The 16,154-nt window shown below is 45.6% G+C and overlaps 1 protein-coding gene across 1 annotated transcript in view; it reads left to right on the plus strand.

Annotated features, from left to right (window-relative positions):
- The window catches only part of Marf1 (meiosis regulator and mRNA stability factor 1), a gene marked incomplete in the record, with an annotated part of 45,655 nt that extends 34,910 nt beyond the window's left edge, over positions 1-10,745 (plus strand). The window contains 5 exon segments of the mRNA XM_008829976.2: positions 2,548-2,760; positions 4,629-4,689; positions 4,775-4,891; positions 6,343-6,513; positions 8,244-10,745. Of these exon segments, the coding sequence (XP_008828198.2) occupies positions 2,548-2,760; positions 4,629-4,689; positions 4,775-4,891; positions 6,343-6,513; positions 8,244-8,488 (807 nt within the window).
- Between the last annotated feature and the right edge of the window lie 5,409 nt (positions 10,746-16,154).

Consider the following 16,154-nt stretch of genomic DNA (forward strand, 5'->3'; position numbering starts at 1 on the left):
AAAACCATTCTAGGGCATGAAAAGTGTGGTAGAGGGCATAGTTTACTTACTTTTTGTCCTTTTTGCTCATTTGTGGTGCTGGGGGATGTCAAACTTAGGGCCTCATGCATGCTAAGCAAGAACCTTGCCACTAAGCTACAGCTCATGCCACTTATTTTTATGTAGCCAAAATAACTTTAATTTCCAAACTTAATAGAGTCTCTTCAAATAAAATGATTACATAAGATATAAACGAATAAAATCCACCCATGTAGGAAAAGAACGACAAGCTGTTAATGTAACTTTGTGGTACATAATTAAATCAAGTCCTACTTTCTGTGGTGCTAAGGATTGAACCCAGAGTCTCACTCATACTAAGTGCTACTGCTAAGCTCTACTCCCAGCCCTCAAGTCTGACATTTTAAAAGGCTCTTAAGTACATTCTACCAATACAAGTTCTGGATAATGCTAGCAGATGTTTCAAAACAAAAATACTTGTCATGGCCAGCTGAAGTTGGAAGCACCCCTTCTCTTGGTGATTGCAGTGCGTATTAAGGACTGGATGGTTTCATGATAATGAAATCTGACATAGTAGTGTATAGACTTCTTAAACTTTTCCCACAGAAAACCCTGGGAAAAAAATTATTTTTTGCCCAGTAATTTTTTGTTTGATGTTTGGTTTTTTGAGGCAGGGTCTAACTATATAGCCCTGTCTGGCCTGGAACTCTATGTAAACCAGGCTGGCCTCTAGCTTACAAAGAGATCCATCTGCGCCTACCTTCTGTGTTCTAGGATTAAAGGTGTGGTCCTCCATGCCTAGCTTGCCCAAGAAAAATTTTATATGACACTAGGTATATGAGTATATAAAATGAATATATAAAGCCAACATTTACTGACAATTATAAGGAAATTTATTTTAAAATGAGTCTTTGGTATACGTGTAATTTTACCATTTACTAAAGAGAGCAAATTAGCTTATTAAAATGGATGTGCTTTTTTATTTTTATGTAAATAATCATCATTGAATATTGAAACTGCAGAATCAAACACATCGTCTATGTTTTTTAGAGATCTCAATTTTGATTTTATAATCATCAATGCTAAGAATGTAAAATGACAGAAGTATGTTTAGAGCAATTTCAGAAATTGTTGGAAATTCTGTCCTAATTCCAAACCAAAATTCACACTTTTTTTTAATGAAACTAAAGTCAGCACCTCAAGCAGCAGTTTTTCAAATCAAATATTGTAGCACAGTACAAGCCAAAGATGTACTCATTTGACGACTTGCTGAGAAATGATGAAACATACTAAAAGTCTTTGTTTTTCCAGAATTAAACCAGTGTACTTCTGTAACAGCAGAAAAATTGTTATGTACAGTAAAAACACTACAGTTCATAGTGCACAGCAGTCTAGAATTGAGCTATGGTGTTTCAGGCAGTGTTTGGTGTCGTGAGACATGCCAGCATACACAGTGCAGAGCACACACACTATGTTGAACCACGGCTATAATGAAATCAGGTGACACACATGGGCAGGTGCTGCCAGAAATACCTAGGTTCATTACACATTTGACTGTTGGGATTCATTTTTTTTGTTGTGCACTCAGAAACGTTTTGATACTGCCATACTTTTTGCAGCATACCACATTCAGTTTCAAAAGCTGGGTACCAGAAGATAGAAAGGTTGTGTGTATTTGCAAGAACGCCGCTATCTTCCTATGTCACAGTGTTTCTGAGAGATGAGGGTCTGTTGGCCCCAGCCCACATGCGCCATGTGTCTCTCAGGACTGCCTTGCCTTCACTGTTCTTAGTTGAAACTCCAGGTTTCCCAGTTTCTTTCCCTGCTCACACTGTTTTTCATGCCTCACAGGCTTCCACCTGCAGATAAACCTAAGTTTGTTCAGGCTCATGGAGGCTTCTCTTGGAGAAGATGCTGGTGTAAGCCTCTCCTAATGCTTCTCCTGGAACTTTTGCAAACTAGTGTTGGGGAACCCTGCTGTTAAGGTTGGCTCCTTTCTCAGCAGGTGCTTCCAGCCTGACTTATCTGGAAAGTGCCGCCAAGCACGGATGCTTGGCCTCATTTAAAACATGACCTTTGGCATAGTTACCTGGAGTAAAATCTAACCCCAGGTTTTTTCTATATGATAATTAGGCATTGCCCAGTAGTCAGATGACAGGAGCCTCCTGCCACATGTAAATAAAGCATACTATGAGCATCTATCAGCTGAAGCATTGGCTGCTGCCTCCACACTATATTTTCCTTAACCCCCACTGAATAAACGGAGCTGTTTCACTGAGTCTGGAGCTGTTTGTATCACTGAAACTGCCTCCCCAGAAGGGCTTTCTTCCGTCAGTGCTCACTGGCCATCCTGACCCCATTCGTCACGTCTGCTCCCTTTGTCCTCGTGGGCCAGTGGCCAACGACCCACGAGGGGAGGGAGAGATCCCACAAACTAGGAGAAGCCCAAGTTGATTTGGGGTCTTCTCAATGGCCCTGCAGGAGGCCCTCATGCTGGAGGGGACAGGTCTAACACTCAGAAAGGCTCTAATCCTCTTTCTTCTGTACCAGGTGTTTACGAATGATAAGACAGAAGAGTATGTGAAGCTCACAAGCCTGTACTTGTTTGCAAAGAATGTGCGATCTTTGCTTCATACCTATCACTACCAGCAGATTTTCCTTCATGAATTTTCCATGGCCTATACCAAGTATGTTGGAGAAACACTGCAGCCCAAGACATATGGGTACAATAGCGTGGAGGAGCTCTTGGGAGCCATCCCACAGGTGGGTGTTTTCCTCAGTTTCTTGGAAAGTTCTTCCTGAAGAGCCAAGGCTAACTCCTGGTCAGAAGTATAAGATGCCATCAGAGTAATAAAACGACAGGCATTTGAAATGATTCTTTCCAAACATACTGTTGACATGAGATGAATGTTTATAATTTTTCACTAGTTTTGTTCCTTTATTCCTGTGTGCCAGGTAAGTAGGGCCCAGACCTTCCTCTCAGAAAGGTGCTGAGTAACAGAATGATAGTCTGGTTACCTAATCAGGTGGGACACCTAGGCTGGTGTCCTGAGCAGGTCAGTGTGGTTAGGGCAACAACAACCCTGACTCTTGCACAGTGAGTGTTGAGCAAGGCCCAGGCAGGACCTAGAGCATGGAGGATCCTAGAGTGGCAGCATGCAGGATGTCTGATTTGCCAGGTGGCAGGAAGGGATAGGTGCTTCTCGTAGCTGAGGCAGCATCTACAGATGAAGAGCAGCAAGAAGCATGTGAGGTGTTGGGCAGTCACACCCACACTGCAGGGGCTCAGTGGGAGGGCTTGCTTAGCCACACACAAGGTTTGGTTTGATCCTCAGTACTACAAAAAAATAAAAATGAAAGAATAGGGGGTGGAGAGATGGCTCAGTGGTTAATAGCACTGGCTGCTCTTACGGAGAACCCAGGTTCGATTCCCAGCACCCACATGGTGGCTAACAACTATCTAGAACTCCAGTTCCAGGGAATCCAACACTCTCTGGCCTCTGTGGGCATTACATGACATGAGTACACCTATCTACATGCAGACAATCTACCCATACACATAGAATAAAAAAAATAGATAATTTTTTTTTTTTTAAATGAAAGAATATAGCTGGAGCTTCCCACAGAGTAGGAGCTGTTTTGAGGGCCTTGCTTCTCTTGCTATGGAGAAGGTAGGGAGAGCCCAGCTTTGCCCTCAGAAAGTGTCATGACCCCTGTCCACAGAGGAGCTGAGAGGGACAGAAGTAGAGGAGGGAGGTTGTCCAAGGCCCTGGCCACTGCGCAGGCCCCAGTAGGTATTGGTGAAGAGCTTGATTGGGCTAGGTGAAAACACAGGTTGAACACTTCTGGTCCAAAACTCTGAAATCCAGAATATTCCAAAATCCAAATTATTCTGAAGGCCAGTATGACATCACCATGGAAAATACATACCTGACCTCATGTGGTTTGCTGTCAAAACAAGTACACTTAAAAGAAGAAAAAGCTAAAAACTCTATAATGCCTTCAGACTCTGCATACATGATGCTTATGAAAACAAATGAGTTTTGAGCAAATACTCAAATCTAAATCCCCTCCAGTTCCAAGCATTTGAGACAAAGGGTACTCAGCCTATGGTGAGATAGAGGAAGAATGCTTGGGAGCCAAGGGCAGGGACGTGGTGACAGGTCACTAGTGTGGAGCCCTGGGAGCCCAGGTCTTCCACCACCACTCTAATGTGGCTGAGGAGGTGGAGAGCACCATCAGGTTAGAGATGGTGCTTTACTGTCAAGATCAGAAGTTAGTGGGAGGGTCTGGGAGATGCTATCCTTTGAGGTTGAATTTAGTTTCTGTAAGAAATGGTAAGCACTCTCATGTGGGTATGTTCTGATTTTATATCCCAGAGCTAGTGTATGGAAGACATTATTGAAGAACTGCAAATATTTTTAAAGCTCTTCCTTATGGTTTTTTGACCGCTTAGCTTTTTCTAAGGGGTGTGTTCTGCCTTCCTTTGCTTTAAAGGCTAAAGAAAAAGCATAGAAAACTCATTAACATTCTCCTGTGTGTGAGGCAGGCACAGGAGGCCCTTCTCCAGAATGCTAGGCTGCTTTCCCCTCCTTTTCCACTGCTTAACCAGGAGTATGTCTTGTGTGCAGGTGGTCTGGATAAAAGGACATGGTCATAAGAGAATTGTAGTGTTAAAAAATGACATGAAAAGTAAGTAAGCCCCTGTCCCCTCCCCTGACACAGTTACACCTCCTTCATTGACCTTTCTCTCTGATGGGTGGTCCTTGTCCTCTAGACCGGCTGAGCTCGCTTGGTCTGTCCCCTGCCAATCTTGAGACCCAGCCAACAGACAACAAGCAGATCTTGGAGGTGCCAGCATCCCACATAGCCTCGGAACTCCAGCTCGGAGCAGGTAGCGACAGTACGAAAGGAAAAGCAAGAGCAGACCAGGCGGTGACATTCTGGGAAGGTGGCTTGGGGTGGGGTGCATGGAGGAAAGAGGACAATGGGTCATTTTGTTAAAGTTAAATATTCATTTTTTTTTCAATGTAGTTTAGCGTGTAGTTAACAGAAAAAGTGGCCTACATGTGATAGCATTGATGAGTAACGTCCTTAAAAAATACCCCAGTTCAGGTGGTTTTGTTTGTTTTCTTTTCTTTTCTTTTTTTTTTTTTGAGACAGGTTCTCACTATGTAGACCAGGCTGTCCTTAAATTCACAGAGAGCTGCCTACCAAGTGCTGGGATTAAAGGCATGCGCTGTCACACCTAGCTGTCAGGTATTTTTTGATGCTTGGTAAAATGGTTATTTAAGACTATTGAAATAGAGAAAAGAGGAGCCCAACTCCAAATACAGAGGACGGGGACACAGCCAGGAGCAGTGGATGGAAGCATAGGGGGACTCTTGCTCTATTGGTCAAATGGAATTGTGGTAAAGGATGACCAGGGACTTAGAGAGCAGTGTCCAGGGATAGGGATAGGATGGGTGGGCATTTGTGCTGAGTCACCGGGGTTCTTGTTAGAAGCAGACTTGGAATGAACAGAGAGCACACATAAGGCGTCATTAAGAAAAGGGCTCAGAAACCATTTGGTCAAGGAGTCTCTGTACCTCTGTAATAGTGGTGCCATGGTACTTCTCCAGGTAACACTGAATCACAGGCTTTGTGTAGAGCCAGCTCTGCTGGACACAAACCAACCCTGGAATTCTGTACTGAAGGACCTGGGGGTCCATCATTAAATGCAAGAATTGTATCTTCACAGAATTCCACAAGGTACATAGAAGTATTTCTATGCCTGTGCTTAGAGGAAAACTTAGTCTCCAGCATCTATGTCATCTTCTCTGTCTCCCAACCTTCAGCAGCTCTATCCATCCTACATTCCTTAAGAAGCAGCTAAAGAAAGAGGAGCCAAGATCCTTCTCAGGCTGAGCTTGTACTCCTCTGATTCTTTAGTACCATCTCAGGGCCTTGTGTCTCCTCTTCCAGAATGGCCACAGAGCCTCTTTCTTGGTTGAGTTCCTTCAGGGACTGGTTATTCCTGCAAACCTGTTTTGACAGACCACTGATTTGTGGTATCTCCTTTGCCAAGGTTTTTTTTTTTTTTTTTTCCCCCTGCTGTTTATTTGTTTTTGAGACAGGGTCTCACTATCACTATGTAGCACTGGATGGCCTGGAACTCACAGAAATATACCTGCCTCTGCCTTCTGAGTGCTGGTATTAAAGGTGTGTGCCACCATGGATAGCTGCCAAGGGTCTTTCTGATAATGGCTTTAAAAAAAAATACCTTGAATGCTTCCTGACTTTTAAGGCTGAGGAAAACCTCAGTTTCAGACTGTTTGACTCCAGCCACCTGCCTTCTCTGTACAGGGCCCAGTCAGATGGAGCAGGAGCTCCTCCATCTGGCCAGCAGCTCCCCTGTTGACCTCTTGTGTGCTCCCGTCCCTTCATGCCTGCCATCCCCTCAGCTGAGACCAGATCCCGTCATCCTGCAGCCCACTGATCTTATTCAGTTTGAGGAACACCCTCAAGAGCCTTCAGGTGGGTTACGGTTTGCTGGGGATTTTGTGGATGTAACAACAGACCTGTAATGCCAATGTTTGAAATGCCTGAAGGAAGTAGAGAGAACGATATTGTTTTGGGTATCAAAGCACCTCTGCTGATTATTCAGGCCCACCCTTCCCTGCTGAGGTTCTTGCTAATAGGATCCCCAACCGAAAGTTGGTTGGGTAACATCAAGCAGGTGGGCCTAGAGGGCTGATGTCACTTGACTGTGGAAGACCTCAGGAGCATGAATGGTGCCTCAGGCCCTCTCTACTTTGTCTGAGGTTCAGCTGCCACTCAGGCACACCTATCACCCGCTGCACACCTGTGCTTGGGGCCTAGTGCATACTGGGGCTTTAGAAAGTCAGAGCCAGGCACCTCTGGCTTGAGGCCCTAGACTATGTCCTGGAAACGAAGGAAGGTAACTTCTTTCCACCATAGCTTAGTGCCAGCCTAGCGTGAGGTACTTTCAGCCTTCTCGGCCTGTGTCAACCTTGATCATGAGGCTGACAGACAATGGACTCTGTTGGTGCTGCAGTGGAGTTGCCAACCCTGCTTTACAGGCACAGCTGTATCATACTGGAGCCCTCTGGCCCAGGCTACTTGGCTAAGGCCTCTTGTCTTCCTGTGAGTCCCCCAGCCTTCTGTGAGGAGACCCAGATGCTCTGAGGAGACCCTTCCCTTTCTCTTCATCTGGCTCCTCCCTTCTCTGCTGATGCTGCCCTCCCCCACTGCTGGGCTAGCTCTTACTGCCCATAGTCTTTGTAAGGTGATCATTGGCCCTGGTGACCTTGGGTAGGCAAGGAGGGTATTCAGCTGCCTCTGACATGGGATGAGCCAGTGAAAATACAGGGACTCGTGTGCTTCTCTAGAATTCAGAGCTGGAGTTAGTGGCAGGTGCATAGTCCCTTCTTTGTGGGGCTCTGACCTTTATGCAGTATATGCAGGGGCTCTCCCGAATGCCTGGACAAGAAGGGGTGCTTGCACTTCAACACAAGCAGCTCTCTGCCCAGCTTCTGAAGAGGAGCTCAGGCTCTGCTGTCCCTGTCACTGTCACTTTGTACCTTTGGCAGCAGGATTCTCTTGCCACATGCAGAGGGTGTCTAAGACCCAGTGATATGTCTTTCTCCAAACACAGAGCTCCACATGTGCCTCTGGTGGACTCTAAGACCTGTAAGGAAACCAGCTGGGCTTCCAGAGTACTGGTGGCCCATGCAGCTCTCCTTTTGCCCCTGTTGCCAGGCTATGTGGGGCACTGGGCCTCTAAGAATGGGCAAGGGCTCACTGGCACTAAGGTCCCTCCTCCCTCAGAAAGTTCATGTGTGGCTTATGGGTCAGTGGCCACCAGATGGAGGAATAAAGAGCAAAGAATCTCCAGGGGACATTGCCCTGTAATATGCAGCAAATGGCATACAAGGAAAGATGATATGCAGTTTTTAAACGTTTGTTTTTTGTGAGGTATAGTATTGCCACATAGCTAATGCCTAATTGTGTGACGTTTTGGTGGGTTATTTCTTTTCTTTTTTTTGAGACAATGTCTTGCCATGTAGCCTAGTCAGGCCTTACAATCTGGCAATCCTTCCTCAGCCCCCCAAGTACTAGGATTAAAGGCATGTGCCCGGTGCTGGCAGGTTCTTTCAAAAATATTTCTGAAAGAATAAAAGTGAAAAACTGAGAACTAGTCCTAAGACCTAGGACTGAATCTGTTTACCTTTCTGTATTTATAGAAATTATGATTTTAAGTCAAGAAGAAAAAGTTGAAATTCCAGTGCCAGTAAAGAAGGAAAAGCTGCCCTGTGATTCCAGCTCATCTTTCAGCCCAGCACCAGCCCTGGCTCCTCCTGGCCCCTCCTCGGAAGCCCCAGAGTTGCTGCTTATCAAGGACCCCATGGAAAGCCCAGCCAAAAAGCAACCCAAAAATAGAGTCAAATTGGCAGCCAACTTTTCACTTGCACCTATAACCAAGCTTTAGCTCCCATTTTGAACACAGAATTAGGATGGGGAAAACTGTCTGACTCTACACACAAAAACAGGCTCAAAAACCTCCTTTTCTGGTTTAAGGAAACCCCCCGGAAGCCATGTCTTTGTTGTCCTCCAAAGGATTTTGTTTCTTTTGAGCTTTCATATGAAATTTTTCTTTGTTTCAGTTATTCGAAAGAACTCTGGCCGTCGTTAAAAATCTAAAGTATTGTGAAATAAGGTGATGTTCCAAAGAAAGTAAGCAGTGAGTCCTCAGCCAGCAGGAAAGGGCTTGACTCCCATTGTGCTGCCATGGTGGTCTGGCCTGTGCAGAGCCTACAGCCTCTGTCCTTTGCTTAAGCCAAACATGGTTGTGTGAAGCAGGGCCTATGGGCCATACTTGGGGGACAAGCCACGGGAGGAGGGCTGCTTTCAGGCTGACAGAGGAAGGTTCCTGGCTTCCAGTGACTTGTTGGTGTGCCTTGTTTTTTTTATTTAACTATGTCTATGGTTGACCAGTGTGGCTTCATCCCAATTTTTTTTTAAATGTTTCCATTTGGGGATTCCAATTAGGCTCTTTCTAGAAAGTTGTGGGTGTTTGATGCTTCCCTTCTCTGTTCTATTCCAGTTTGATCAGGATCAGGTTAAGGAAAGGAGATGGTCTTGGTGTCATGCCTTTAAAGTCAGCATTTGAACGAGAACACACATTATTGTGTGTCAAGAGGCAGTATTAGAAAGAGTCTGATTTTCTAAAATATGCATCAAATGCATAAATTATAAATCAGAGCTGAGTAGAGAGGTGCTTTACCAGAAGCGGGATTGATACTGTTTCCACTGGGAAGAGAACAGAGTTCTATCTGTACATGTGAAGGCCAAGGTTGATCAGCTTAACCTTGTTTTTGTGATTTTTAAAGCTGGTTTGGGGAGCCAGGAAGCTTTGTGTGAAGATGTGCATCCGTATGTTAGCTCAGTGTCTTTTAATAGTGTCTGGTTTCACTGTCCTTGTCACTATTGGAGGCATGTTGGGGGTTTTTGTGGTGTCTGATGTTGGCATTTGGGAAAAGCCAGCTGTTGTGGGCACCGCCCTGTGGAATGGCCTTCTCTCTGGGTGCCTGAGGTGTCCGCTCACAGGGGGCCTCTCACCCTCTCACCTGACATTTACAATGGATTGTATTTGTCAGGCAAAAAAGGTGGATCCATTCATAGAGCAGAAAGAATCTGTCGGCGCACGGTCTTCCACTAGTTAGATGGTTTCTTTGGGGGAAATGTTTATAAATGTCATTTCTAGAAAGCCAGAAAATGGATTCAGATTTTGTAGCCAGCATTTTGATAAAATGCCACAAAAATAAGGGCTCTAGAGAGACTTTTACCAGATGGATTTTTGTTCCCAAAATCTTTTAAATGAAGCCAGTGGTTCCCAGTTCTCAGCACATGACCCAATCAAGATGAAGCAGCACTGGAAACCCTCTGCAGGCACAACAGCACTTCCTGTGCTGGCCCGAGGGCACTTCCTGTGCAGGCCCAAAGGCACTCCTTGTGCAAACCTGAGGGCACTTCCTGTGCAGGCCTGAAGGTACTTCCTGTGCAGGCCTGACAGCACTTCCTCTTTGAGGCCTGAAAACACTTCCTCTGCAGACTTAGTGCTACAGGAAGCAAAATGCACATGTGCAATTTTTTTAAAGGCTTTTAAGCAATGTAATAAAGTTGGTGTTGAGAACATGAGTTGCCTTATTCTCAGACTTCCTAAGGCCGAGTGCCCGCTCAGACTTCAGGTTTGCCAGAAAGGAAGGAATTATGGACTTTGAAGATAGGAGATGTCATTACAAGTCACTCGGAGCCATCTCAAAGAGCAGGTTCTATGAGGGACAGAGAATGGTTTTGCACAGTCAGGTGAGGTGTGCCTGTGCCATTCTGGAGTTGCTGGTTAGTGTGGGGCGCGTGTGACTAACAATCACTGTTTAAAAATGTGAGGATGCGATGGAAGCATATGTTCATGATGCGCTCCATGGTGGCCAGTCCCATCACTGTCTATTTTTTTATCCAGAGGCTTAGTTAAATGATGATGCAATGATTTGTGCACATTGAGACGATGAGACTCTATTTCTGGGTGGAAAGATGTACCAGATTAGATTTACCTGTTTAAAAAGACAAAGGTTATTACCGAATCCCCTTCCCATCTTGCACTGTTTGTTTGGATTGGGCTGGGGGACAAGATGTTTTTCTTTACTGTCTACTTTGTTTGAATTTTTTTTTTTTTTTTTTTTTTTTTTTTTTTTAGGGTCTCCCTGTAGCCCCAGCTGGCCTGGAGCTCACTATGTAGACCAGGATGGTGGGACCAAACAGTTGTCAATAAATTTTATGAGCAAGCATCTGCAGTGAGTGGTTTTGTCCGTCTGTGAGGTAGAATTATAAAGCGGTCCAGTCAGCTCTCATTCTGGTACTCTCAGCTTTGGACTCCTTCTAAAACATTATGTGAATAGGCTAGGGATGTAGTTCCTTGTTAGAGTGCTTGCTCAGCATTCTTGAAGCACCACATAAACCATCTGTAGTCTCAGCACTCTGGAGGTGGAGGTTGGAGGAGCAGAAATTCAAGGTCATCTTGGCTACATAGCAGATTTGAGGCCAGCCTGAAATGCATGGAACCTTATTTTGAAAGAAAAAATGTGTGAGGTGGAGAAGAAGCTGGTATGACATTTCAAATGCCTGAGGCAGGTGACTGGGCTGTTGGCACTTTGTGAACAGGACCTTCATTTTCCAGCTGCACTTCTGCTTCTGTGTGCAGAAAACCCAGTAACCACTCAGACCTTCCAGCTAGAACCAGGGACAGGTGCTGGGGCTCCCTGCAAGAGACATAGGCTTCATGCCTGCCTGGTTTCTGGTCCCTGCTGAGCCTGCATTTCCAACAAGCAATTTCCTTACAGATTCAGCTCTGACATCCCCATTTCGTGTCCCCTCCCTCATCTTCACCCCTTGGGAAGAACCTGAAAGGCTCCAGAAAAAACAAGTTGCGTCTCAGAAAGTACAGTGTAGTACTGAAGCGCATTCAATATTACAAGCTCCTAAAGACCCTTGGGCAGTGTTATCAGAACACCTTTTCATCATAGTAAAGTTTTGCAATAAAAATTGGGAGTGGGAGCTGGGCAGATGGCTCAGTGAGTCAAGTGCTTGCTTGCTGCGTATGTGTGAAAATGTGAGTTCAATCCCCAGCACTCATTTAGAAAGCTAGGTGTGGGGCTAGAGAGATGATGGTTCAGCTGTTAAGCACACTAGCTGCTCTTGCAGAGGACCTGGGTTTGATCCCAGCACCCACATGGTGGCTAGTAACTCTCCATACCTCCAGTTCCAGGGGACTCCAGTGCCCTCTTCTGACTTCTAAGGGCGTTGCATGAAACAGGTGCGCTTACACACATGCAGGCAATACGCTCATACACACTTAAAAGATTAATTAAAAAAAGAAAGCTAAGTGTGGCAGCAAGGGTCTGTGATTCTAGCACTAGGAGGCAGAGACAGGAGGAGGATGGATCCCTGCAGCTGGCTGGCAGCCTTTCTAACCAACTGGTAATTTCCAAGTTCAGTGAGAGACCCTGTCTCAAAAACTTACGTGGAAAGCAATGGAGAAAGACACCCATCACTGACCTCTGAGAGAAGGGAGGTGTGAGAGGATGGGATCGTGGACTAGGAGAGCTGGTCCAGGGAGACCCTGGACTCTCCTGCTAGGCAATGGGAAGACAGAAGGGTCTCAAGTGGAGGAGCAGCACACCTGGTTTCCTGGTTAGTTTTTGTAAACTGGACACAAACTAGACACACCTGGGAAGAGGGAGCCTCAAGGGAGAAATTTCTTTATCAGAATAGCCTGTGGGCTTATCTGTGGGACATTTTCTAAATTTGCTAATTGATGTAGAAGGGCCCAGCTCACTGTAGGCAATGCCATCTCTAGGCAGGTAGGTTTGGGCTATTTAAGAAGGCCTGTCTGCCTGGCTTTCCTTCTTGCCTGAAAGGTAGCTGAGCAAGCCAGGGGAGCAAGGCACTCAGCAGTGTTGCTCTGTGGACTCGGCTTGAGCTCCTGCCCTAAGTTCCCTTGGTGATGAACTGCTACTTATAGAATGAATTAAACCTTTTCCTCCCTAAATTGTTTTTGGTCATGGTGTTTATCACAACAACCAAAAGCTGTCTAGGACACCTGATTAGATTGGCTGAAGAGCAGTGCTGGTCAGTCTACAGAGAGCTCCACAGGAGGACAGGCTGGTGAGGAATCCAAGATGTCCTTGGAAGAGGAAATGCTGTATGAAAATCCAGGAGTTGTGCCAACAGAGAGGATAGCAAGAAGATCCAAGGAAATGAAGGGAGAGTGGTCCCGGCATCAGGAGGCTCGGGGTATATACAGAGAAGCTTATAAGGTAGAAGGAAGAGATCTTACCCTAACACTATAGAAATGGCTCCAAAGAGGAATGGCGATCAGGGTTGCATTATCCACAAAAATCAGCATGCTGCTTGTGCTGGATAGCTTTAGTGTCAACTTGACACACCTGGGTTGAGGGAGCCTCAATTGGGGAATTGCCTTCATTGGACTGGCCTGTGGCCATGTCCATGGGGCACCTTCTTGATTGTTGAGTAATGTGGGAGGGCCCAGCCCATTGTGGGTGGTACCACCCCTGGGCAGGTGGGCCTGTGTTGTATAAGAAAGCAGGCTGAGCAGGGGCCAGGAGAGCAAGCCAGTAAGCAGAGTTCCTCCATGGCCTGTGCTCCAGCTCCATTCCTGCCCTGAGTTTGTACCTTGGGCTCCCTGATGAACTGTGACCTGGGAGATATAAGACAAATAAACTCTTTCCTCCCCAAGTTGGTAGTGGTCAGAGTGTTTTGTCACAGCAATGGAGAAACAAGCTAGGACACTGCTTTATAGAGAAGGAATTTCAGGATGAGCGCTATGGAAGAGAATTAACGAGAAATTATAGTTGACTATGCAAAGGATGATGGTGGCTGTCATAGGAGATGCCATATTCTAGAGATACTTATGACCTAGAAATTGAAGTCCTGGTAGTTGGATAGACATGAGGAATAGAGATGTCAAGGACAAGTCCTAAGATAACCTTGGGCAGCTGGGAACAGGGATGAGTATGTGTGTGTGAATGTCACAGTGTGTGTGTGAGTGAGCACAGGTCAGAAGACAACTTTCAGGAGTCAGTTCTCTTCCCACTGGGGATCAACCTCAGGTCATCAAACACTTTATCTGCTGAGCCCTCTAAGTTGACCAATTTTGTTTTAATGTCCAGAGAGTAAATAGTTGAGGATTTGTTGGACATATTCTCTAATACTCCACTCTAGTACTGGGCACAGAATCAACCATAGCTGATATGGGAATGAGTGAGAGTGAGTGTGTGTACCAATAAAACTTTATCTACAAAGACAGAAGGCAGGTGGAATTTGGCCCTTCGACAGCAGTTTGCCAATCATTTTAGGATGTGTTACATTTGATTTCTAGTTTCCAATGGAAATTCCAGGAAGCATTGAGTGATTAGGCTGAAGAACAGATCTGGGAAGCTGAGTGTAGTTGGCAATCCAAGACGTGGAGTAGAAAGAGAAAAGAACAGGTCACTGAGGGTCTCTGAGGACCAGGAAGAGTTAAAGAGGACTGGAAAGCTATGGTTCTGTATGCCTGGAATCCCAGCTCTTGAGAGGCAGGACAGCTGTAAGTCTGAGGCCAACCTGTAGCCAAGTTTGCTTGTCTACATAATGAGTTTAGCCTAGGCAGAACTACATAGAAAGGTGATAGATAGATGATAGCTAGATGATGACAGATACATAGATAATAAAGGGCCTAAGGAGATGACTCAGCAGTTAAGAGTGCTTGTTGCCCTTCCAAAGGACCTGTGTTCAGTTCCCAGCACCCACAGCAGGTGGCTCACAACTGCCTGTAACTCCAGCTCCAGGGGATCTGATGCCCTCTTCAGGCCTCCACAAGCACTTGCACACACACATAAATAAGAAGAGATCTTTTTTAAGTCAATAAATAAAAGGGGCACACACATAAATAGAAATAAATCTTTTTTAAAAAGTAAGTAATGCCAGGCGTGGTGGCGCACACCTTTAATCCCAGCACTTGGGAGGCAGAGGCAGGCAGATCTCTGTGAGTTCAAGGCCAGCTTGGTCTACATAGTGAGTTCCAGGACAGCTGGGGCTACAGGGAGACCCTGTCTCAAAAAGACCAAAAAAAAAAAAAAAAGTAAATAAGTAAAATAAAGGGCCAGAGAGAAGTGTTCCTGAGCATTAGGAAGTGCACCCAGAGATGGGTGTCACAGTGGTGTGACCAAGCACATGTCTATATCATGTGCAGGAGAGGCAGTGTGAGGCTGACATGCCACAGCTGAATATAAGAAAATGGTTGCATTCCTGCTGAGAGGAGGCAGCTCTGAGTGTCAGAAAACATTAAAATAGACTTAGGAGGCTGGGGCTTAGTAGTAGAGCACTTGCCTAATGTACAAGGTCCAGCCCAAACCCTGGAAGAAATAAAAAGTAGACTCAAGAGGCAACTGGAGATTAGGAAGACAGGGCTAACAAGGCCACTGCCCAAAAAAGTAAGTCCGTGAAGACGCTGAGAAAGACAAGGGAAGTGAAGTTGGGTAGGTCTTTGTTTAAATGGGGGAGATGCATTTAAGTCTGACAGGAAAAAGGGCTGTCGTGGGGACTGGAGAATGAGCAGTGAAACCACTAAGGCCACTGTATTTCTGCACAGCGGAAGTAGTAACAGGACAGACCTTGTTGGGCCAGTGGGAGGAGCAAACAGCTCAAGTGTGTATCTTGCTCAGAGCAACAAACAGGACTCGTGTTACCTCGTCCCTGGTGCCTTCTAACAGGAACCAGTCTGGGTGTGGTCAGCCCCACGGTCTGCAAGGTTCCCCAGCTTTGTGGTGACCCAGGAGCATCTTATCTATTATTTTCATCTGTTCCTGTCAATAAACCTAAATAGATGTTTATTTTATAACTTTTATTTATTACTGTTTTGTGTGTGTGATATGTGTATGTATGTACAGTGTTGTGTGGGCACACTCATGCCAAGGTCCACATGTGGAGGTCAGAGGCCATCTTTTGGGAGTTGCCTCTGAGGCAAGGTCTCTCTTGCTGCTTCTGCCATGTTGTGTATTCCAGGCCAGCTGGGGCAAGAGTTTCTCTTGTCTCTGTCTTCCATCTCTCATAGGAGTGCTGGGATTACAGATGTCCACGACCACATCGGACCACCACATTCAACTTCTTGTGGGTTCCAGAGATCGAACTCAGATTGTCAGGCTTGTGTGACAAATGCTTTTACTACTGAGACATCTTACTGGCCCTAGATAGTTGTTTTGTTATTTTACTTTTTATGTTTTGGTCTTTTTGAGGCAGGGTCTCCCTGCCTTTAAGCCCCAGTTGACCTGGAACTCACTATGTAGACCAGGCTGGCCTCCATCTCACACAGATACACCTGCCTCTGCCTCCTGAATACTGGGATTAAAGTCGTGTGTCACAATGCCTGGCTTATTTTATTTTTTTTTTAGAGAGAGGGTCTCACTATGTAGTCCTGGCTGGCCTAGAACTCGATATGTAGATCAGGCTTGCCTTGAACTCATGGAGATCTGCCTTCTTCCTGAGTGCTGGGATTAAAAGTGTGCACCACTATACCCAGCTATTTTATTTTATTTTATTTT

The sequence above is a fragment of the Nannospalax galili genome, unplaced genomic scaffold (assembly GCF_000622305.1).
Source record: "Nannospalax galili isolate Female #2095 unplaced genomic scaffold, S.galili_v1.0 scaffold32, whole genome shotgun sequence".
NCBI lineage: Eukaryota > Metazoa > Chordata > Mammalia > Rodentia > Spalacidae > Nannospalax > Nannospalax galili.